This window comes from Oncorhynchus clarkii, chromosome 8, assembly GCF_045791955.1.
Source record: "Oncorhynchus clarkii lewisi isolate Uvic-CL-2024 chromosome 8, UVic_Ocla_1.0, whole genome shotgun sequence".
NCBI lineage: Eukaryota > Metazoa > Chordata > Actinopteri > Salmoniformes > Salmonidae > Oncorhynchus > Oncorhynchus clarkii.
This window is the reverse complement of record NC_092154.1, coordinates 39937372-39962887: the sequence shown is the minus strand read 5'-3', so window position 1 is coordinate 39962887 and position 25516 is coordinate 39937372. Positions and strand designations below refer to the sequence as shown.

The 25516-nt window shown below is 41.4% G+C and overlaps 1 protein-coding gene across 1 annotated transcript; it reads right to left on the bottom strand.

Moving 5' to 3' along the window:
• Positions 1-91: 91 nt before the first annotated feature.
• LOC139415383 (ras-related protein Rab-32-like) lies at positions 92-25131 on the bottom strand. The gene is made up of 3 exons (XM_071163492.1): positions 24803-25131; positions 8959-9236; positions 92-1355 (listed from the first exon to the last, which is right to left on the bottom strand). The coding sequence occupies exons 1-3, from the start codon at positions 25014-25016 to the stop codon at positions 1206-1208; spliced, it is 642 nt and encodes a 213-aa protein (XP_071019593.1). The 5' UTR covers positions 25017-25131; the 3' UTR covers positions 92-1205.
• Between the last annotated feature and the right edge of the window lie 385 nt (positions 25132-25516).

Below are 25516 nucleotides of genomic sequence, written 5' to 3'. Positions count from 1 at the left end.
CACAAACACACACACATTCTTTCAATTCCACTCAATACAGACAATTCAATTGTGTCACTAATGAAGAATTAAGCCAAGACAACACAAACTATTATCAATTAAAAATGTTTATTATTTTTTGGTTTTTGTAGTAGTTTCAAAGTATATTTTCACACAAACTTAATAGACCCCGCACGGTGTTTAAAAAAATGATTTACACTTGCCTAGGATTCTCAACTGCTTGGGTAGTGGGAGGGTTCCCTCCCTGGCCTGATGTACCTCACCAGGAATTGTACAGTACATGATCAAACACAAATGTAAAAAAAAATACACATCTTAGATGTACTCTTTCGTACTATTACTGAGACATCAAGTCTCTCAGGGATTTCTCTCTGAGTTCCAATGGCACCTTCCTTCTATTTGTTCTTTCTTTCAAGATAAATGTATTTTTTGTTGTTGTCCGTGTGTGACTAGCATTGCCTAGAAGAACACTGGAAGATATTCCACAGATCATCATGATAAAAACACACATTTATTTATGGTACATCCTTAGTCCCACCTTTGTTCAGGCCTTCAGCAAAAACGATGAAAAAAAAAAAAGAGAACTCATGGCACCATTATGAAACAAGACAGTTGCATGCGTAATTGTCAGTGAGCTAGGGTGTGACGAGACCCACTCCCTGGACAGTAGCCCTTCCGCAGGGTCATTGGACAGGGGGCATGGGTCCAGTGTAACGACAGCTTGGGGTGGGATATGGGGTTCAGGGTCACGCCCTTCCTGAACAGCAGCCCGATGTGATCATAGATACAGAAGACGGCGGCTAAGGTTTGGAAGGGTGTTGAGGCGGTCCAGGGTTAATGGACATAGGGGAGGGGTGGGGCTAGGAGACCCAGTCCTTGACCTCTAGGCCCTCTGTGTGAGCTGGCCTGAGGTGCTACCCTGTTATAATCTCGACCCGGCACAGCCAGACGAGGACTGGCCACCCCTCAGAGCATGGTTCCTCACTAGGTTTCTTTCTAGGTTCATTCCATCCTAGTGCGTTTTTTTCTAGCCACCGCGCTTCTACATCTGCATTGCTTGATGTTTGGGGTTTTAGGCTGGGTTTCTGTATAGCACTTTGTGACATCGGCAGATGTAAAAAGGGCTTTATAAATACATTTGATTGATTGATTGATTGATCCAGTGGGAGGAGGTTGAAAGGTGGATGCAGTAGGAGTCCTCAGAGCTAGCAGCAGCCTGGCTTGCTCTCAGCAGCCACCGTCTCCTGGTCGAGCTTGATGGGGTCCCCGTTGCTCTCCTCGTATGGCAGGCCCTTGTCGTTCAGCAGGATGTTCTCCACCAGGAACCGAGCTGCCTCGTCCACGTTGATGTTGTCCTGGGAAAGGTGAAACAACAACAGGCTTAAGGTTAAAGGTCACATCAATTCAATATGAATACAGTTGCTGAGGATATTGGTTTAGGCAGTTAACTAATGAGGAGCAACATTGGTGAAACAGTCTATAAAAAAAGATAACCCACTGGGATTTCATCCACCTCTCACTTCTATGCAAGCACCAGAGGTTGTGTTATCCTCAGTTGTCAACTCAAGAGGACCTTTCCTATAGCCATGGCCCGTGACTAGGCATCCAACATTAGCAGTCTGGCTAATATTCTTTCATGACTCTGCTACAGCTCTTTAGACTACTTCATATAGGCAGCTGAGTGGCATCAGAGAGCGGGTCTTGAAAACAGCAGCCATCCCTCATTTTGTCATTTCGCACCTCAGCAGCCAAGTGCAGCACAGCACAAAGCTGTCATCCCTCGTTTTGGAGGGGTTATGAATATTAATGCATCTTCTCCAGGCCTCGACTGCTGCTAAGACATTCACAAAGTGACACTTCAGAGAAACGGCCAGGGCACCTTGGGAGCAGTGAAACTCAGGGTGAGTGTACGACTGGACAACACAAGTGTATCAAAGCTGCATCAAACAGGAATGAAGGGTCAAATATGATGGAGCATGGCATCAAACACAAAGTCCAATTATGAATGCAGATGAGATTTCAACTAAAATACTATTTGAGTTGAAACTGCTCTTTGTGTTGTGATGGGAGGTCATTACTTCCACAGCAAACAGCTGTAGGCTACATCAGACTTCTGGCATGGGAGGAATCTGGTGTGTGAACAAATAAGGAAATCTAAATCCAATTGAAGTCCAATCCAAATCAGCAGACACAGTGTTTCTCTCAAGGAATGGATAGGCCTACATACACAGTGTACAAAACATTATGAACACCTGCTCTTACCAGGTGAATCCAGGTGAAAGCCATCATCCCTTAATGATGTCACTTTTTAAATCAACTTCAAAATCAGTGTTGATGAATGGAAGGAGACAGGTTAAAGAAGGATTTTTAAGTCTTGATACAATTGAGAGTGGCATTCAGAGTGTGAACGGGCAAGACAAAATATTTAAGTGCCTTTGAATGGGGTATGGTAGTAGGCGCCAGGCACAACGGTTTGTGTTAAGAACTGCAACGTTGCTGGGTTTTTTACACAACAGTTTCCCGTGTCTATCAAGAATGGTCCACCACCCATAGGACATCCAACTAGACACAACTGTGGGAAACATTGGAGTCAACATGGCCCAGCGTCCATGTGGAACGCTTTCAATACCTTTTAGAGTCCATGCCCTGGTGAAATGAGGCTGTTCTGAGGGCAAAAGGGGGGTTACAACTTAATATTAGGAAGTTGTTGTTAATGTTTTATGCACACCCTTAACATATGGATTCCCATTCCACCCAACGGAATGATGCAGGGTTTCTATTGCGCTCGCAGAGCTGTCCAACGGTCGATATTGAAAGTGACCTGTGACCTCTAGGGACTGTAGCCTGAGGTGTGCTTCTGAATGCTTGGCCACCCTTCAACATGGTGACGGCCCCTAACCACACACACACCTCACGTGAGACCACATTTAGCATGGGTGTTTAGCAGTACAGCACTATGTCAATGAGTCAACTAGATTAAACCTGGATGGCTAATGTAGCCAATGCATTACTGAGCATCAAGTGAAGGGTGAGTATCTTGGGCATGTGTCTATGAATGTGGGGTGGTATATTTAGTCTTGGGTCTATTTTTCCTGGTTGCTACATCTGCTGTGTAGCTGGTCGGTTCCCGAGAGCCAAGCTGTTTTTTCATTATTCCTCAGTAAATCTGAAAAATTAGGCCGGGTGAAAAAAAATTCTAAATGTGTTTTATGAGTAGTGCATGACCCTAGGGTGGAAACACATACATTCTAAGTCATTTCAATTAGTCTTTCATCATTCTGATGGTTTTATACTGTTCAATTCTACCTAAAATAAAATAAAAATGCATTTTCATACATTTCCTGCGGCACGATATGGGCAAACAATCTAAGCCTTGTTTTTAACTAAATGTTGCAATTGCGATTTCACGATTTAGAGCACAACACTTCGGTGAACTGTTGGAATCATGGAAATAATAATTATTCTAATTCTATAGTTAGAATATTATAGTGGGCACTTTCAATACAGTGTTGCTTGACATGACAATGAATGAAAATGCCAGGGAGGAGTTGTGACAGGGTAGGAACCAAAGTGTTGATAAGTGTTTCCTAGGGGATCCTATAATCTTTGGATACATTGAACGTTTTCTCTCAGCTACTTCATGTAGCTAACATATTCTTGCTTTGATTTACAAGATACTGTTACACAAACATGCTGATTTCGGTCTATACCATCACTGGTATTATCAGGATGAATAGCTCATTACGTTTTCTCTGACTCAGTACATTTATTAGCTAGCTAATGATTACCGGCTAACAATTTGCAGCTAACAGAATTTAGGCCCAACTTAATAAGAAATTACAAACTAGCGGTTGTATGTAAGAAACTAATAGTGTAATTATAGAACACTAGTGGATTTATATTAAGAGGCAAAGTGAAAAAAGCATCGTTGTCATCAACATTGTTGCATGTGCTGCATTCACCATGCATGCAGATTGAAAGCAACTGTCTCGTGGTCGAGGAACAACAAATGCACTCTTGGTAGGGGGCAGGGCTAGCTCTGTGTGGAAAGTGGCATGAGAGAGAGATGACTCAAGTAAACTATTAAAATGGACATTACACATGGCATCTCACATTTAACAAACCGAACATTAAAATACTGTTTTATATATATATATATATATATGTCATGTAAAAGCCCAAACCGGTCCGTGCATCAATATCGGTAGATCGTAAAATACAGTATACTGCCAAACCCTAGTGGTTTAGCACAAATTAAAACAGACATGTCTATAAAACACACACTTGTGTGTTACTTGCACACACACACACACACACACACACACACACACACACACACACACACACACACACACACACACACACACACACACACACACACACACCTCCATGCCAACCATCTGAGTTACAGCCTCTAATGGAGTCATTCATCTCAGGAACATGTGCTGGTGCATGCTGGGTACTGGCACACCTTCTGTCACTCACATGAACTCACACACACACATACATACGTATGCACAGCTGCAAATGATGACAGAAAAGGGAATTCAGCAGCAGGGACATTTTGCATTTCACGAAGCCTGAGATTCCCTGGAGGCTCATGTTTGCCATTCTGTTCAACTGTTAGAAGTGCTCACTGCATACAATCCCACAGAATAACACACACACAAGGCTCTAAACAGACATATATAAATTCTTTCTCGCAATGTAGGTTATGAGGTTATCCTAGAAGAAATAACACAGGAAATCCCATGTAGCTCAGTTGGTAGAGCATGGTCCTTGCAACGTGGGTTTGATTGTGGGTTTGATTCCCAAGGGGGACCAGTATGAAAATGTATGCACTCAAGTCGCTCTGGAAAAGAGTGTCTGCTTAAATCACTAAAATGTCAAATGAAATCAAGTTTTCAAAGCAGGGAACCTTCTACAGTACCTCAATATGTGACCGTCAAGGTGTTGCAACTATATGGGTTGTGCCCCATGATTCAGCACACGATAGCCTACTGTGTAATGAATGTATATGTATGAGGGTGGATTAGCCCTTGATTCTGCAAGGAGGAATTCACTCCTTTAGCAGAGATGGTAAAAAAATAACTGCCATGCTTTGGTTTCTAGTGGCACACTTCAATCAAAGGACATGTCTAAGCACCAACAGGTCTAACAGCGCAGGATTAGAGCTGGGAAACGCTGTGGGCGCCATAACCTCAAAGCTGATCGGGACACCGAGTGTGTGGGGTTCTAAAGGGTATCCCTGTGAGCTTTCCATGGGCTGGGGAACGGGGATGTCACTGAGATGTGGGTGAGTGTGCCATTATCCAACCAAAACTCTCAACTGTTTAAACACAACCTGCCCAAACACATTGAGTTAATGGTGCTAGTGTGTGGACATGGACACTACAGGAGATCACAAGTGAGAGCTAACTGTAATTTCCGCAGGGACTAGAGGTGGCATCAGAATTGCGGTGACAAGCAGAAACTTAAAGACCTCCCGGTGAACTGAGGCACACACACACACAGTCGCCAGCTTCATGACAACAGGGCCCCATTGACCTAATTTTCACATAGATCGGGAGCAATTTCCACACACACAATACTCACACAGTGTGTGTTTGTGCATACTAGGACTTTCCCAGACTAAAAAAAAATAAAAATTGGTCGACTGAGATTCATCCTGTTCTTTTGACCAATCGACCAAATGTTTAAACTTATTTTTCCATATATAGACAGATATACCCTATGTGTTTAAAAAAATCAACTACATATGCACTGAGCTTGTCTGATTCTTTATGCACACTGTTTGATTAAATAATTTAGACACAAATGACTCATTGATAACAGCGCGATGGTCACACATTGAGTGCATGTGTGACTGGTGCACGTTGTCTCGCTCTCCTCCCAACTGCAGCCTGAAAGCACCACAGCAAGTGCTTATTAAATAAGTGTACCAGAGAGTCTGTTCTAATGAAGAAAAAAATATATATATATACACAGCTGAAGTCGGAAGTTTACATACACCTTAGCCAAATACAGTTGAAGCCGGAAGTTTAGTTTACATGCACTTAGGTTGGAGTCATTAACATTGTTTTTCAACCACTCCACAAATTTCTTGTTAACAAGCTATAGTTTTGGAAAGTCAGTTAGGATATCTACTGTGTGCATGACAAGTACTTTTCCAACAATTGTTTACAGACAGATTATTTCAGTTATAATTCACTGTATCACAATTCCAGTGGGTCAGAAGTTTACATACACTAAGTTGACTGTGCCTTTAAACAGCTTGTAATATTCCAGAAAATTATGTCATGGCTTTAGAAGCCTCTGTAGGCTAACTGACATCATTTGAGTCAGATGTAGGTGTACCTGTGGATGTACTTCAAGACCTACAAACTCAGTGCCTCTTTGCTTGACATCATGGGAAAATCAAAAACCTCGGGAAAAAAAAGTCTGGTTCATCCTTGGGAGCAATTTCCAAACGCTGAAGGTACCACGTTCATCTGTACAAACAATAGTACGCAAGTACAAACACCATGGGATCACGCAGATGTCATACAGCAAAGTACCTTGTGAAGATGCTGGAGGAAACAGGTACAAAAGTATCTATATCCACAGTAAAACGAGTCCTATATCGACATAACCTGAAAGGCCGCTCAGCAAGGAAGAAGCCACTGCTCCAAAACCGACACAAAAAAGCTAGACTACGGTTTGCAACTGCACATGGGGACAAATATCATACTTTTTGGAGAAATGTCCTCTGGTCTGATGAAACAAAAATAAAATTGTTTGGCCATAATGACCATTGTCTTGTTTGGAGGAAAAAGAGGGAGGCTCGCAAGCCGAAGAACACCATCCCAACCATGAAGCACAGGGTTGCAGCATCATGTTGTGGGGGTGCTTTGCTGCAGGAGAGACTGGTGCACTTCACAAAATAGATGGCATCATGAGGAAGTACAATTATGTGGAGATATTGAAGCAACATCTCAAGACATCAGTTAAAGCTTTGTCGCAAATGGGTCTTCCAAATGGACAACAACCCCAAGCATACTTCCAAAGTTGTGGCAAAATGGCTTAAGGACAACAAAGTAAAGGTATTGGAGTGGCCATCACAAAGCCCTGACCTCAATCCCATAGAAAATCTTCCATAGAAGGAGGCCTACAAACCTGACTCAGTTACACCAGCTCTGTCAGGAGGAATGGGCCAAAATTCACCCAACTTATTGTGGGAAGCTTGTGGAAGGCTACCCGAAATGTTTGACCCAAGTTAAACAATTTAAAGGCAATGCTACCAAATACTAATTGAGTGTATGTAAACTTCTGACCCACTGGGAATGTGATGAAAGTAATAAAATATGAAATAAATCATTCTCTCTACTATTATTCTGACATTTCACATTCTTAAAATAAAGTGGTGATCCTAACTGACAAGACAGGGATTTTTTACTAGGATTAAATGGAATTGTGAAAAACTGAGTTGAAATGTATTTGGCTAAGGTGAATGTAAACTTCCGACTTCAACTGTATATATGGATGACTTATAAAGCCAGGGCCATTTAATAGTTGGGCTATTGATTATAGACGTAATTAAGATGGGGTCGACCAACAGCCTATCGACCCAACAATCGATCAGTCCACTAATATGGGGTAAACTCTAGTGCATACGTATTGTAATACATATTCCTGTGGTGTCTCCACCCGTCTCTCTACGAAACATAACTACCACTTAAACGAGACCCAGTGCCGCAGGAGGTAAGGGTGATGTAGCACCCCCTGAAAAATCGGAATACAAAAAATATATATATTTTGTATTATTATTCTGATTTTGGGAAAAAAAAAAAAAAAAAAAAAAACAGAAGTAGTGCACTGGGCCTTTAATAGTCCGGTATAAATGGACTGATATAGCAGTCTGCAGCACGGGCAAATCCACCCCCCTTTGAAAAAATGTGAATATTCGCAGCACCCCACCTCCAAACTACTCCCCGCGGCTATGATCCCTAATATTATAAATGTCATTCTGAATTTCTCGCTAAAGTCCTCACTGAACAAACTCCAATAAAAGCTCAAAACTGTTCAACAAAAGAGCCTGTAAACAAAGCAGAGCATTTTCAGATGAGGATAAGCATTCAATTGAAGGCATTTAACAGATCTTGGAATGGAAATGAAGACCGCAGCCGTTATCGTTGTGATTGTGACCCTGGCTGGAATTGCTTGACGAGCATGCCTCTCTCTGACCTAACTAATAGTGCTCCGAGTGACACAGAGGGATATGCTTGTGTTTTCCCACTCTGCTCTTTGTAACAACACAGCACGAATAATTCAATTTCACAGCACGAGGAGCACTGCTAACTAAAGTTCTGATTTAACTCCCCCAAGTCAGGCCTTTACACTTTTATTACATTACCTGTTCATGCTATTTCTGCCCTCGTTTTGATTTCCATTCATTAAATCTATTAATCTGTTTGACGTGGAGCAACAAAAAAAAAACGACCAGAAAAACAGAATGTAACGTGTGTGTGTGAAACGTGATTTAAAAGAAAATCGGCAAGCCGTGGTGAATCAACCATGCAACTAGACCTGAAAGCACCGGTTTACCCTTAATACGCTGAGCTATGTCAGCCATCTTAAACACGTGGCATTAAATGGGCAATGTCATGCTACTTCTGAGCTGATCGGAGTAAGAGTCAAATGTTTGTCATTGTTTGTTGACAATTGTGTTTTATTTATTATTTACCGAAAAGCAACCTGTAAAACATTAGGAAACAACTTTACAAACAAAAACCTACATTTACCTTCAGTTCAAGCTGAATACAAAAGCCTAATGCACACACTAACTATACTATTATCTGCAGTGTGGTTGTAGCTAATGCTTTATGATTAGGGGAGAGCGAATAGCAAAACAGCAACAAGCTGTTATAGTCTTATGGTGTAGGCCTAGCGTATGTGTGTGTGTGTCTGTCTCTCTCTCACCATGGCCGAGGTCTCGAACCAGCCCAGGAAGCCAGTCTCTTTACAGAAGTTGTCCATGAGGGAAATGTTTTTGGAGCTCTCTTTCTTCTGGTCACACTTATTGGCAAGCAGCACCGAGGGTATAGGGCTCCCATTGGCCAGTTTCACCTTGCTGTCCAAGTCGTGCTTCCATTTGGACACTGCCTCGAAAGTGGAGCCCCTCGTCACGTCAAACACCACGAATGCCCCCACCGCCTCCTTGTAGTACACCCGCGTCATGTTCCCGAATCGCTCCTGGCCTGAATGGGGGACATGAAAGGAATGTGATTAGTAACTCAATGGTACAGTACACAATGCAACCTTGTAGGTCTAGTAGTATTTATGGAGTTAGTAAACAGAAGGCTGTTGGTTGAAATGCTCAATGAGTGACACAATTTAGTTATTCAGCTACTGCCCCAAAATAACACATCAGCCAGGGTCCAAGGAAAAACAACACATCTTGATGTACAAAACATTGAAGTAGGCCTATAGGAGAGGGGTGACAGCAAGTAAGCCTAGTGTTAGTGTTAGTGTTGCTAATGAGACATCAAAGCAGGGCCTGTTCCCTCCGTACTCACACAGGCAAACCTGTGAGAGGATATTCCACTGGTCCTATAGGCCAGGGCAGTGAACACACCGCAACAAAGACCGCCTCTGATATTACTCCACTAAATATCTCACCAGACTCACATTAAAAGGTGCCAGTTTGGGGAGAATTAGCCCCGTTTACCAATAATGATTTAGACATGGATATCAAACTGAGTGAGGGTTCTCAACAGTGTTTCACAAAGGCATAAGTCGCTCAGTCAAAGAGAAGTTTTAATAGTCTTAATGCATCATTTAGAGTGTAAGAGTGGTATTTTCCCCTTCGTTGTGGTTCCCCTTCCCCACCAAATATGATGAAAACAAATCTTGACCCACTTTTTCCTCACTCTAATCCAAGAAGACAAGCCTAGAAAGATATCTGCCTCCTCGATAATTAATCCATTCTCTCTAGAAATCTCGAGTGGTGCTTTGAAGTCAAAGCAAGGGGAATTACCACTGGGATCTGGGGTGCCAGTATCAACTAAAAATGTTGTTACCAAATCGATAACGGAATCCCCCATCCCAAAAACGGAATTTCGGCAATTGAATTGTCTAGAACGGGAAATTATAGTCGTCACAAACCACAGTTGGGTTCACAAGTTTGGACAGCGCAGTACAGCACAGTAGAGTACAGCACGGAAAAGTAGAGTATAGTTCATTACAGTACAAAAACAGAGTAAACGTAGAGTTCAGTACATAGTAGAGGACACTAGAGTTGAGTATACTACAATGTACTTTGATGCCCAAACTTCTGAAACATAGAACTCTATGCTAGGTTCAGATTTGGTCCGGTCCAACAAAATTTGGTCTTGTTTGGGGTCAGAGCTCATTAGAATAATAGAATAATACCCAAAGATGCAAAGGAGGATATTGTACATTTATACCTTTGTGTACCTATTTAGGTTACATCACCATGAAGAGAATGACATTCATATTATTTTCTGTGTAGGACAGATCAGGGACCATGATGAAATTCCGTTACCGCGATTCCGTTACCGGGTGTAAATCCACTCACTTACTGTAGTTCAATAACCAAAAGAGATGATTTCAAAGTCGATGTGTTATATCATAGCTGAGCCCTCATTCTTTCTGCATACATCGTGGGAGTTTTTGGAAAACGAGACAAAATGAGGGAGATGTTACCAAAACTCTATTACCAAACTCAGCATTCTAATAGATGTGTTTTTGTAAAATGTTCTGTGTAAATTGTTGTTAAGTCCTTGTGCATAGAGTTGTACGGTTTGTTAAACATTGAAATCAACGGTTTTCATTTACAACTGCGAACTGGCCAAGATAAAGCAAAGCAGTGCGACAAAAACAACACAGAGTTACACGTAAAACAAACGTACAGTCGATAACACAATAGAAAAATCTATCATCTATACATGATGTCAAACGGCAGCCAACCATCAATTATCATGTCACCTGAATAAGATCCTCGATATAAAATGAAAAGGAGCATCAAGCTCATCACTGTGCACTTTTGCCCCCCGGTGAAATTCATCGTAACTTATTTAATCTGTAGCCTAATAAAAACATCATGCTTCCTCGAGTCATAGTGGGAGACTACAGAACATATCGATATGATGGTTATTATATCAATATTTGCGTAAAAAATGCTTTTCCACCACCATTTATTGCATAATTAATTTTACCGACAACTAAACATCCCACCGTCTAATGTATTTTGATTTGTCCACATCTGGAATGTTTACCGACAAATTTGCTTGTTTCCATCAGGTATGACATTTTTTTAGCAAACATGTACTTTACTCGCCTAAAAAAAAAGGTTGGGTGGAAACCTGGTTACTGAAATTGAACCACCAAACAAGTGCCTGCTGCATTGATTAAGAATTCGCACAGATAGGACACTCATCCACATATTATTGACTACATATAACCCATGCTCAATGTCAACTGAAGCCTGCAGATCAAAATCCTATCTAAAATCTCCCATTCTGTTCCTTTCAACGTGTACCTCAAATTAGAGGTCGGCCGATTATGATTTTTCAACGCCGATACCGACACCGATTATTGGAGGACCCAAAAAATGCTGATACCGATTAAATCGGATGATTTTTAACATGTATTTGCAATAATGACAATTACAACAATACTGAATGAACACTTATTTTAACTTAATATAATACATCAATAAAATCAATTTAGCCTCAAATAAATAATGAAACATGTTCAAGTTGGTTTAAATAATGCAAAAACAAAGTGTTGGAGAAGAAAGTAAAAGTGCAATATGTGCCATGTAAGAAAGCTTAACGTAGAAAGCTTAACGTTTAAGTTCCTTGCTCAGAACATGAGAACATATGAAAGCTGGTGGTTCCTTTTAACATGAGTCTTCAATATTCCCAGGTAAGAAGTTTTAGGTTGTAGTTATTATAGGAATTATAGGACTATTTCTCTCTATATGATTTGTATTTCATATACCTTTGACTATTGGATGTTCTTATAGGCACTTTAGTATTGCCAGTGTAACAGTATAGCTTCCATCCCTCTCTTCGCCGCTACCTGGGCTCGAACCAGGAACACATCGACAACAGCCACCCTCGAAACAGCGTTACCCATGCAGAGCAAGGGGAACAACTACTCCAAGTCTCAGAGCGAGTGACCTTTGAAACGCTATTAGCGCACACCCCGCTAACTAGCTAGCCATTTCACATCAGTTACACCAGCCTAATCTCGGGAGTTGATAGGCTTGAAGTCATAAACAGCGCAATGCTTGAAGCATTGCGAAGAGCTGCTGGCAAAATGCACGAAAGAGCTGTTTGAATGAATGCTTACGAGCCTGTTGCTGCCTACCACCGCTCAGACTGCTCTATCAAATAACAGACTTATTATTAATATTATTAATAATAACACACAGAAATACGAGCCTTAGGTCATTAATATGGTCGAATCCGGAAACTATAATCTCGAAAACAAAACGTTTATTCTTTCAGTGAAATACGGAACCGTTCCGTATATTATCTAACGGGTGTTAGATTATCTAAGTCTAAATATTCCTGTTACATTGTGCATCATTCAATGTTATGTCATAATTACGTAAAGTTCTGGCAAATTAGTTCGCAATGAGCCAGGCGGCCCAAATTGTTGCATATACACTGACTCTGCGTGCAATGAACGTAAGAGAAGTGACACAATTTCACCTGGTTAATATTGCCGGCTAACCTGGATTTCTTTTAGCTAAATATGCAGGTTTCAAAATATATACTTCTGTGTATTGATTTTAAGAAAGGCATTGATGTTTATGGTTAGGTACACGTTGGAGCAACGACAGTCCTTTTTCGCGAATGCACACCGCATCGATTATATGCAACGCAGGACACGCTAGATAAACTAGTAATATCATCAACCATGTGTAACTAGTGATTATGATTGATTGATTGTTTTTTTAGAAGATACGTTTAATGCTAGCTAGCAACTTACTTCTTACTGCATTCGCGTAACAGGCAGGCTCCTCGTGAGGCAGGTGGTTAGAGCGTTGGACTAGTTAACTGTAAGGATGCAAGATTGAATCCCCGAGCTGACAAGGAAAAAAATTTGTTCTGCCCCTGAACAAGGCAGTTAACCCACCGTTCCTAGGCAGTCATTGAAAGTAAGAATGTGTTCTTAACTGACTTGCCTAGTTAAATAAAGGTGTAATTTATTTTTTATATATATATATATATATATATATATATATATATATATATAAATAAAAAAGGCAAAATCGGCATCCAAAAATACTGATTTCCGATTGTTATGAAAACTTGAAAATCGGCCCCAATTAATCGGCCATTACGATTAATCGGTCGAGCTCTACCTCAAATACAACTAAAACTGCAAATTCTATTTGACAAGTTAAATAGAATGGTTATCATGGTTTAAAGCATTTCATCTGTTTTGTCTTGCAATCTGGTGGGAAAATTCCAACACAATTGACCCTAACAATTTTACATTTCCCTGAAAGGTCCATTGAATTACAGTAATGAGCACTGGACAAAACCTTGAGAGGAACCAGATTCTGGTGGAGCCCCATCTTCCAAAAATAATTCCCAGGACAAGAGTTTATTGAACCTTCAAGACTGCTGAGGTCAATCAACCAGTGAGTGATTGTTCGCTGAGGCGCTAAGGTGAATCTTCAGGTCGGGGGTTCAATGGGAAGACCCCTGGCTGGGATCACACCCAGCCAGCCAGGCTTCTAGACCATCACTTCAGTTTTCCACTGAAAGGGTTTCAGTTCCTCACAACAGAAATGGATGTTGTTACAGCACACTTCATCCAATTAAAGATAACTAATTAGGAGTAGCTCACCTCACATTACAGCACCCAGTATACACTGCAGCCAAGTTGAACACGGAATACAGAGAGCAGTTTCAGGAACTGTGATGGCAGTTTTCCCCCCTGAAGTTTTACATCATTATAGGTACTTCACCCAGCCATGTATGGAAACTGAGCAGCGCGTTGCAGTGCGGGTGTCAGCGAGGGAGTGAATACACTGAGGAGCCTACAGACCTGCTCAGTAATTGCTCATAATTGAGGGTCTAAATTTAGTCTGTTTAACCCCAGGTGAACTCACTGGGGACACGGCACAGTAGGAAGGAGAGACGATCGGTTGAAATAAGGCTTTCATTTCCAGGCCTTTTGGTGCCCAGAGATTCATTAGAAGAAGTCTTAGAAGAAATAAAAACCCAGAAAAAAGAACCTCACTTTAAAAATGTTCTCCAGGTATATTTCTTGGATTTCAATAAACAGGCTCCACACAGAAACACTTAAGGCTCAGGCTGACATTTGCGGGAAAATGGTTTCTAGTAAGAATCGAATGAACTGGGTAGTCAAATATTGACAGAACAAGTGCTCTGATATTTTCAAAATGTCAGCTATTTGTTGATGAGAGACGAACGAGGAATGGTAAATTAAGATTTTCTGAAAATCTTCTGAAGACAAATTGAGTGGCGTTCACAAAGCTTAAAACCACAGTCTGAATACAGTGAATAAAGAGAGAGACAAGGCCAGTCGCAGGGAACATTTTTCAGTTATGAGTTTCATAACATCGTAATTGACTTCTGCACAGTGGTAAGAAGAGGAAGAAAACTGAAGTGAGCTTAGAGAGTTTCACTCCTTGGTCCTCACTCCCAACCTGGAAACAGGTTCACATACTGTACATACCGAACTTTAAAAAGTCTGTTTTCACTATAATCAACACAATGCTAGCAAAACTAAGGCTGTTGTTGGTCCATTTCCCGCATGGGCCACACGTACTGGTTATGTTGACAATGACATGAATTCTGGAGTTACTCTGGATAGGAGCATCCTTGTGGTAATAAAACTAATAAGTAGCTAGGCTATTAGGTTGTGTTAGCCAATGATTTCACCTGTAGACATAATAAGCTCCACTGTATTGGAAGCCATTGGAAATTGATCTCTTCACTGACATCTTTTTTAGGATGATCCACAATACCACACTAGGAGTAGGCCTATAAGATTGTGAGTTTAGGGCTGAAAATTCAGTGCCACTCAGATGGTGTGTGATTGATAAGTAAGCGTCGCTATGCTGTAGGAGTAGCCCTCACCTTCCAGAGGGGAAACAGAATGAGTCGAAACGCTTCTTAGGCTGCGTTTAACACAGGCAGCTGAATTCTGATATTTTTCCCGCTAATCTATCTTTTGACCAATCACATCAGATATTTTTCCCGCTAATCTGTCTTTTAGCCAATCACATCAGATATTTTTCGGAGCTGATTTGAATGGTCAAAATACCAATTAGTGAAAAAAAAAAGATGTGTATACATAGCCATAGAGATTGATTAAATGGATCAATTAGCCCAGTACACACACACACACACACACACACACACACACACACGATGATTGTGGTTTGTGCTGAGATGTTCGGCCATTAGAGCCATGATAAGGTTCAATGGTTAGACAACAGACGGCTTGTTATCTATTCTACTGTAACCTCCAAGGCAGTCTTGAAAAAAGGTCTAACCCCCAATGGCACAACCTCGATATAGGCAGCGATTCAACATTGTTAAGGGAGAACAGGATAACACAGTGAGCTTATGGGAAGAAATACGAGTCATGTGCTGTAGTTGAGAAATTCTGTAACCTAATTAGCATTCCGACGAAGGGTATGAGTGTCTCACGATGCAGGCTACAATGATGAGCCGGAGACTGTAATGACAATAAGGAGTCAAGACATGGTTCGTTTTTGTGTGTGAGATTCTCATATCGTTTTCTAATCACTGCCTGAAGTGGAATGCAAGTGTGTGTAAAACTAGAATATTTACAAAAACAAACAGGGGGGTGAGACGATCATTAGGGAATTCCAGTACATTTACAATTTGGCTGTCCACATTATTAATATAAAACCCCAAGCAAAATAAAATAGGAAGTATTGCTTAAGACCCTGTGAGACCACTATCAAAAAACTTATGCAATGTTACTCCAAGTACCAATGACTTTCATTGAATATATTTTAAATGCCTTTTGCTATTCCGAGAGGGAAAGTAATCTTTTCTACAGATACATAATGGTTAGGGTGTCCATCTCTCTTCCCCCTGGTCCTTGTGGGAGTTGTCTATGAAAGTGGGAAGAACAGATGGAAAGAGAGAAACTCTTCATCATCCTGTGCCCTAGCAACCCGAGTTTCCTCTACAGTCTCTGTCGAGATGCTAGCTGTGGGTGGGTTACCATGGAAACTGTCCAAGCTAGCCGTGGCAGCGGAGGCACTGGCAGTCTCACCAGTCAGTTGTTAAGAGGCTTGGGGCTGTGAACCAACCTCAACAGAAGTCCATTCAAATGCTGGCCTAACCGGTTCTCTGGCGGAGATACAGTAAATATGGTGGTCATTACGAGACAGCTAGGGCCAATAGAAGTTTGCATCATGCAGAGTGAGTGGCAAAGGAGGAGCTGGAAAACAAAGACTATGAACATTGCCACATAATCAAATACTCTAAAAGGGACTATCCCCCTTCTTCCTCTGTTTCACCCCTTCACCGATTATTGATTTCCTTTCTTACCTTCCCCTCTAGAGAAACAGTGAGGTAGGTGGCCCTTCTCTCAGGATGTCTAAATCCTTGGCAAAAGGTGCTGGCTTACTTACTCCACTACCACCCCATGGTTGTAATCATCCTGTCCCTGGCTCAGACAAGCCCAGATGAGCGCAGCTATTCTGGGCCAGAGGGCGCGGGCGAGGCCCAGGCCTCACGCTGACTTCCAACGTACATCCATTTTTCCACAAGGCCCTGATTACTATCATTCCATCCGAGATGGTAATCATTATGGGAGAGTAAGGACGACATTGCCTCAAGTTGGTTGGTCCTTATCGTTGCCATGAGGACAGGCCCACCTACTTATTCTGCATGATTAAAAAGGCTTAAAGAAGAACTGAACTCGAGAACCAACTTTTCGCTGAAAACGGCATATGTGACATCGATATTAGGTAGAAACAATTATTCCAGTGCAAAATTGACTAAATGTGCAAGTAGGTACATTTTGGTCATAAAGTCAGTATCTTCCAAAACTTAGTTTTGTGAGATTTAAATACAAGAGTTTGTCAGGACTTGAGGGCTGGATTTTGATTTCGACAATGCCCACTAATACAGGATAAACATCTGCGGTGATTGCACTCCAATCATACCACAGGACACACTGACAGTGAGAACAACCTGCCCAGCAGATCAGATTTCATAAAACCAGTGCTTAATCTGAGCCAGATCCTGCACCTTTTAGTTTTGGACTGTTTCCTTCCGGAACCTATTTGCCACGATCTGGTACCTATCATGTAATTTAAAGAAAGATCTTCACCGTTTGTAAAAATTTGAATAAAAGCGTCTTAACTCGAGTTGCCTCCTCTGTAATTCTCCTGCCCCCTCAAAAAACGTAATGTGAAAACCTGCTGGACACTCTTTGAATTGATTCATGTTGGGCTGGCCCGAGTTGACGGTTTGCGCAACATTGTAGCCTCGGGACCAACGTGTGCCTGTGACTCTCACAGAACTAGAATGAGATTCACTTTCTGGGATTTCTCTTCCACTCTGTGCTCTGATAGACATGAGCCTCCAACTCAGCGTTACACTTCATGTATTGACGTAGAATCATAGCCGCGGGACGGGTGCTGGAGGTGCTGCAGCATCCCTAATGAATTGAAATAAAATGTGCCAAAGTTATAGAATTTCCGCTGTCTGTTCAGAAATAATTCACAATACCACACTAGGAGTAGGCCTATATTTTAGCCACAGAGGATCAATAGCTTTTATTTTTTAATGCCTAGCTGTGGATTGTTAAGCCCGATTACAAGGCGTAGCCGACAGTCGGGAACGTGCGGCAAATCTGTCAGTGAACAGCATTCAGCCTAAACAGGCCTTTTGCAATATTTCAAATACAATCATGGGAAAACACAGGTTGGAAAGCAAATGGCTCCTGCTAAAAAGATAATTATCTTGTCAGTCTGTAGAATACCAACATATGTTATCAACTTCCAAACAGTCGAACAGCATCGCCGGTAAGTGAGTTTCACATCATTGGTTGAGTCAATGTAACTGGAAAGCATTTTTAGGACTATAATTTCCTCCTCATATTGTAGCCTACAATATGTGCCTCCACACACCTAGGCCTAGGCTGTTGATGGATTCAAGACATGGTCATTTTTTATTGATCTCAGAATCTGTTTGTCAGTGTCAAAGTAGCCTGTCATTTTGATCACTTTGTGCGTTACTAAAAAAGATTCGGCTAAAGTCTCCAGTCGTGTAAAATGACACAGGATTGCATGAAATGTGTTATAAATAAGGCAACATTTTTCCCGGACACTAGGCTTCAAAAAAAATTCTCCATGTGTGCAACTTTTGTAAGACCTCTACTCTATTGCGCTATGCCACTACGGAAATGAGATGATATGCATGCAATTCTTTATTATACAGATTTTCCGGTACCTAACAGCCCCCCAAGGTAACCCCCCTCTCACGCTCCCTTTTTGTTCCGGCACCTCCTAACAGATCAAGCACTGCATAAGACAACACGTTACACATTGTTTTACTTGAGAAATACTGCACCAAAAGCATTATAGCTAGATGTAAAATGGCGTGATTAAAACCTTGCCTGCAAAAACACATTTTAATTTAAGATTTCTTATCTTAGATTCATTCTGATTATTTTCAGGAAGTTAAATTGGCTTTGTTCTAATTGTGTCTCGCTCTTTAAAGACTGGCCTTAATGACTTGGCAATACACCTCTCACTTTGTCTGTTTCACTCCATTATTCCTTCTCTTCTCTGACTCCTTGTCATCCTCACCGTCTCCAGACTTGGTGTACAGGTGTGAATGATGAGTGTATGTGTGTGTGGGAGGGTGTGTGTATATTGTGTGTCATCCCCCTGTGGGGGTGAGAGTGTGTGTTTTCTCTCACAGCGTCTCTAGCAATGACATCAGTAAATGTGAATGAGGAACTGTGTGTTTGTGTGTTTTGCCTTCACAGCTCCTCTAGTAGAGTGCATTCCAGCTCTGAGACACTGTACCAGAGGAGGCTGGTGGGATGAGTTATAGGAGGATGGGCTCATTGTAATGGCTGGAATAGAATGAATGGTATCAAACACATTCAACATATGAAAGCCACGTTTCCCTCCGTTCCATGTATTCCATTCCATCCATTACAATGAGCAAGTCCTCCTATAGCTCCCCACTCCCCTGCACTGTACCATACCCACGTCGGTGAGTATCTCAACACTGTCCCAATCTCTCTCTCTCCCTCTCTGGGTTACCGATCAGAGCTAGTGACAGACATGCAGGTTGTTGCGATGGCCTGTCACAGCACTACCAGTGTGTGATGAGAACACCATCAATCAGCAGTCATCTTTCAACAGTCTTGGTGAAAAGGGTGTGTCCTGTCGGTCTCTGCCTGTCTGCCACCAACATTTGTCAGACTTGGCTTTTCAGAGTGGTTTTGCAGTTCTCTAGTCCTATATCTGGCTTCAAATTCAACCTCATTTATAGTGGATTCAACATACGTCACAAAATTCAAATCACGACAGTTATACCGTGCATGTCCTGACCCCAATCTCACAACCTCATGATGGGATATGATGGGAAGCCTCACAGACACACATAAACACAACCCTTTTAATCTCTTAAGACTCAAATCACAGAGCCCTTGCTCAGGCCCTGACTGTAACTGCTGGCTAATGACTAACTTGTAGTCTCTTTCTCAGCTGGTATGATAAGGAGTCAACTGTGTCCATACAACTGCCTGTACTCCTGCTTGGCCTAATAAAAAAGACTCACATGTGTGCATAGTGGAAGCCAATACTAAATGTATCCATTCATTCGTTGGCAGAAATCATTACAGTATTTTTGTCAGGGACAGGGAGAAGCAGGATTTTTTGAATGAGAAAATAAATCTGATCACAATGTGATATGAGCTGTGTAGTGGTCCTGATAGGAGGCTGAGGTTAAATCAAACTTTGATATTGGTGATGAATGATAAGGAATGCTTCCCGTGAAGCATTGCACTCCCTATGCCTTTCACTAGATGTCAACAGTCTTTTGAAATTGATTCAGGCTTGTATTCTGAAAAATGAGGGAGTAAGAGCACTCTGAATGAGTGGACACTGCAGTGGCCCAAAGCTTTTTCATGCGCGAGACCGAGAGCGCGCCTTTCTTGTTTACCTTTTATATTGACAACGTTACTGTCCGGTTGAAATATTATTGATTATTTAGGCTAAAAAAAAACGGAGGATTGATTATAAACATCGTTTGACATATTTCTACGAACTTTATGGATACTATTGCGATTTTTCGTCTGCCGTTTGGGACTGCGTTTGAGCCTGTGGATTCTTGAACATAACGCGCGAACAAAACTGAGGTTTTTGGATATAAACATGGACTTTATCAACCAAAACAAACATTTATTGAGTAAATGCGAGTCTTGTGAGTGCCACCATATGAAGATCAAAGGTAAGTGATCAATTTTATCACTATTTCTGACTTGTGTAACTCCTCTACTTGGCTGGTTACTGTTTGTAATGATTTGTCTGCTGGGCGCTGTTCTCAGATAATCGCTGGTATGCTTTCGCCATAAAGCCTTTTTGAAATCTGACACCATGGTTGGATTAACAAGAAATTAATCTTTAAACCGATGTATAACACTTGTATGCTTCATAAATGTTTATAATGAGTATTTCTGTTTTTGAATTTGGCGCTCTGCAATTTCACTGGATGTTGGGCAGGTGGGACGCTACCGTCCCACACTCCCTAATGAGGTTAAATAACTGATTAGCCTCAAATAATTTTCTTACAGTAGCCTCAACAGCACTCTATAGGGTAAAACCATAGTGGAAAGCTAGTTGTCATCCTCCTCTGGGTACATTGCCTTGAATACAAAACCTAGGAGTCTCATGGTTCTCACCCCCTTCTATAGACTAACAAAGTAATGATGACAACTTCCGGAGGACATCCTCCAACCTATCCATCAGAGCTCTTGTAGAATGAACTGACACATTGTCCACCCAATCAAGGGACCAGCATAAGCTAAAGCTAGCTAGCACTAAATAATTGACTCAAAGAGAGAGAAAGACAAGTTAATGTCTTAAAAAATGAAGGAGAAGCAACAGAGAGATAGCCAGCTATGTTTCATAGTATTTTTATTATTTTCACTTTCACTCAGTTGAAGTCGGAAGTTTACATACACTTAGGTTGGAGTCATTAATACTGTTTTTTCCAACCACTCCACAAATTTCTTGTTAACAAACTATAGTTTTGGCAAGTCGGTTGGGACATCTACTGTGTGCATGACAAGTAATTTTTCCAACAATTGTTTACAGACAGATTATTTCGCTGTATCACAATTCCAGTGGGTCAGAGGTTTACATACACTAACACAGAAACCAAACCAAACCATCATGCATAAATGTATTTTGTCCTCCCACACCAAACGCGATCACGACACGCAGGTTAAAATATCAAAACAAACTCTGAACCAATTACATTAATTTGGGGACAGGTCGAAAAGCATTAAACATTTATGGCAATTTAGCTAGTTAGCTTGCACTTGCTAGGTAATTCATCCTATTTAGCTAGCTAATTTGTCCTGGGATATAAACATTGAGTTGTTATTTTACCTGAAATGCACAAGGTCCTCTACTCCGACAATTAATCCACACATAAAACGTTCAACCAAATAATTTCTAGTCATCTCTCCTCCTTCTAGGCTTTTCTTCTCTTGACTTTATATTGCGAATGGCAACTTTCGCAAATTAGGTGCATTACGGCCACTGACCTCGTTCGTCACCCACGCGGGTATAACCAATGAGATGGCACGTGGGTACCTGCTTCTATAAACCAATGAGGAGATGGGTGGACTTGCAGCGCGATCTGCGTCACAAATAGAACTGACTTCGATTTTAGCCCTGGCAACGCAGATGATCGTTAGTGAGCGCGAGCAGTGTGGGTGCAATAATTGAATAATGTAGATTTCTACATTTATTTTCCAACACGAGCGGTGTAGTCAGCCTTTTAGTTGACTAAGCCTTTAAAAACAGCTTGGAAAATTCCAGAAAATTATGTCATGGCTTTAGAAGCTTCTGATAGGCTAATTGACATAATTTTAGTCAATTGGAGGTGTACCTGTGGATGTATTTCAAGGCCTACCTTCAAACTCAGTGCCTCTTTGCTTGACATCATGGGAAAATCAAAAGAAATCAGCCAAGACCTCAGAAAAAAATTGGAGACCTCCACAAGTCTGGCTCATCCTTGGGAGCAATTTCCAAACACCTGAAGGTACCACGTTCATCTGTACAAACAATAGTACGCAAGTATAAACACCATGGGACCACTCAGCCGTCATACCGCTCAAGAAGGAGACGTGTTCTGTCTCCTGGAGATGAACGTACTTTGGTGTGAAAATCAATCCCAGAACAGCAGCAAAAAACCTTGTGAAGATGCTGGAGGAAACAGGTACAAGAGTATCTATATCCACAGCAAAACAAGTCCTATATCGACATCACCAGACAGGCCGCTCAGCAAGGAAGAAGCCACTGCTCCAAAACCAACATAAAAAAAGCCAGACTGCATACTTTTTGGAGAAATGTCCTCTGTTTGGCCATAATGACCATTGTTATGTTTGGAGGAAAAAGGGGGAGGCTTGCAAGCCGAAGAACACCATCCAAACCTTGAAGCACGGGGGTGGCAGCATCATGTTGTGGGGGTGCTTTGCAGGCAGGAGGGACTGGTGCACTTCACAAAATAGATGGCATTATGAGGAAGTAAAATGATGTGGATATATTGAAGCAACATTTCAAGACATCAGTCAGGAAATTAAAGCTAGGTCGCAAATGGATCTTCCAAATGGACAATGACCCCAAGCATACCTCCAAAGTTGTGGCAAAATGGCTTAAGGACAATAAAGTCAAGGTATTGGAGTGGCCATCATAAAGCCCTGACCTCAATCCTATAGAACATTTGTGGGCAGAACTGGAAAAGCATGTGCGAGCAAGGAGGCCTACAAATCTGACTCAGTTACACCAGCTCTGTCAGGAGGAATGTAAACTTCTGACCCACTGGGAATGTGATGAAAGAAAGAAAAACTGAAATAAATCACTCTTATTATTATTCTGACATTTCACATCCTTAAAATAAAGTGGAGATCCTAACTGACCTAAGACCGGGAATTTTTACTAGGATTAAAATGTCAGCAATTGTGAAAAACTAAGTCTAAATGCATTTGGCTAAGGTGTATGTACACTTCAGATTTCAACTAGCTAGTGAATGCAGCTAGCTAGTTTAGCCTACGCAAACACAAACCAATCAAATTTTGGCTCAAACAGAGAGGGATGCTATGTTAGCTAGCTGGCTATGGCTATCGAACACTGGAACACTTCCAAGTCAAGGTAAGCGTTTGGTTTTGTCAATATATTGTCACCGGGGCCAGCCGGTGTAACAGCTAAACTGCTTGCTGACTGTACTGCAACATTGTAGTGGGTTTACTAACGCGTTCGTTCTATTAGCTATGTTGACTATGACGTTAGCTAATATGGTGACAACAGTGTAGACTGTGTGTAGTGGTTAGCGGTTATGATATGAAGGTTTGGCTTGGAAAGGTTTTTGTGCCTGGTCACAGACAGCTGACATGTTGTGCCCTGCAGTCTTCAAGCGAAGGGAAGAGGTGAGAGGAAGAGAGCGCGTAGATGCAAGATATAATTATGCAAGGAGCAAAATGATCATGCTGTTTGTATGTGGCTGCTATGAAAGTGAACTGTGTTTGAGTGTAATCAAGGGTGTACTGTAGGCTATTCATTCCACCGATTCTGTTGATAAATGTTTTTTAAAACGGAAGCAAACTGAACGGGATAAACATACCTGAATTTGTCCAATAGGAACTCTCATTTGCAACTGTTGGACTAATGATTACACCCTAGATCAGCTAGATGCAGAAAAGAGAGTGCAAGACTGTATTGAATGTGTCACGGTCTGTCACCTTGATTGCTCAAATTTCTCTTCAAATTTGCACCTACTTTGTAAACTTTCATTCATAGGCTAGGTTGTAGCAACCTCATGATGGGTATATGGAAAATTATAGTATTAATGTAGTAGCCTAAACCTATCGATGTTAATGGAATATGAATGAGTCATCCAATATGCTGTAGTAGAAAGACAATGCTCATAAAAAAAATAGCATCACCGACCAGCCACGTGCTGGCAAGCATGACTTAGTTTGGAAAACATTCCACAAACTAGATTGTAGGCTATTATTGAGAGACAGTAGGGCAGACTTTCTGGTCTGGCATAACCAACTGTAACTCAAGATGCAGGAATGAGATGACAATGGACTGACGTTCGATTATCGACAGACTCACTCCCCACAGGCCGGGTGATCGAGCGACCCGCCCATTACCTACATTGTTTTATGTTGGTTACCCTGATCATAACACCGGGGGAAACAGACCAAACAGGTATTTTCACATAAATATGCACGTGCCCCTGTGTACATAGTATGAAGCCCACGTATGTAAAAAAATAATAATAATATATATACACATAATTACTAATGTGCTAACAACATTATGTGCTGTGCAGTCGTGTAAACACGAGTGCAATTCAACGCTTCCCCTCTAGAATTGCGCAGTCACCACAATCGAGCACTTTTCAGAAAGTGGACAGGCTACTTTCACCAAACAATGCATAGCATAGGGTAAGCCCATTTGTAGCATCTCAGTAGTCTTGAAATGTAGAAAATGTGCATCCATCGATCTTACCTGCGATATCCCATAGTTGTAACCTCACCAGCGTGTTGCTGTCCCAGTTGATAACTTTGAGCGCAAAATCGACCCCAATAGTCGCTCTGTAATGTTGGGAAAATAACTGATGGACGTATCTTTTGATGATGCTGGTTTTCCCCACACCTAACTCCCCGATGACAAGGACTTTGAACAAGTATTCCTTGCACTCCGATACCGATCCGCCCGCCATAGTGTGTGAAAGTCCGAATGACAGTGACTTTCTCAAATTCAACACCTTGTTTTTCTCTCACACGATGAGGCAATGGGAAACTGTTTCTGTGCTGTTTGGAAATATGGTAACTAGCTACAATAGAAAGTGCTCTACTTCCCTCCCCCCTTGTTCAAAAACACATCATATGACACGGAGTCATAGGACCCGGAAATGTCTGGTGTCCAAGTTTTAAAATGTTGTTTATTAAAACGTTTTGCCTCCTCCTGCGTTTACATGGTAACCATGGGTGCTTTGTGTGTATGACGGCTACACAACAAATCTGCTAATAATGCACATTTGATAAGCAATCCAAACTTTAAAACAAATTGTAGGGCCTATTTTAACCAAATTAATTCCAAAATTAAGCAGGGCTGTCAATTCAATGTACCCCTTAACTCCTATTAATTAAAGCATTATGAAATCATTCAATCAATTAGTCATCTTACTATAAAAGGTTTTTTATTTTACAGCATTTTTTC

Excerpts from the sequence above, each read along its gene's own strand:
- LOC139415383 (XM_071163492.1), bottom strand. The coding sequence starts at position 25,016 with ATGGCGGGCGGATCGGTATCGGAGTGCAAGGAATACTTGTTCAAAGTC. Across the intron at positions 9,237-24,802 it reads ACAACTATGGGATATCGCAG|GCCAGGAGCGATTCGGGAAC; the intron begins GTAAGATCGATG and ends TCCCCCATTCAG. Across the intron at positions 1,356-8,958 it reads GGTTCGAGACCTCGGCCATG|GACAACATCAACGTGGACGA; the intron begins GTGAGAGAGAGA and ends CACCTTTCCCAG.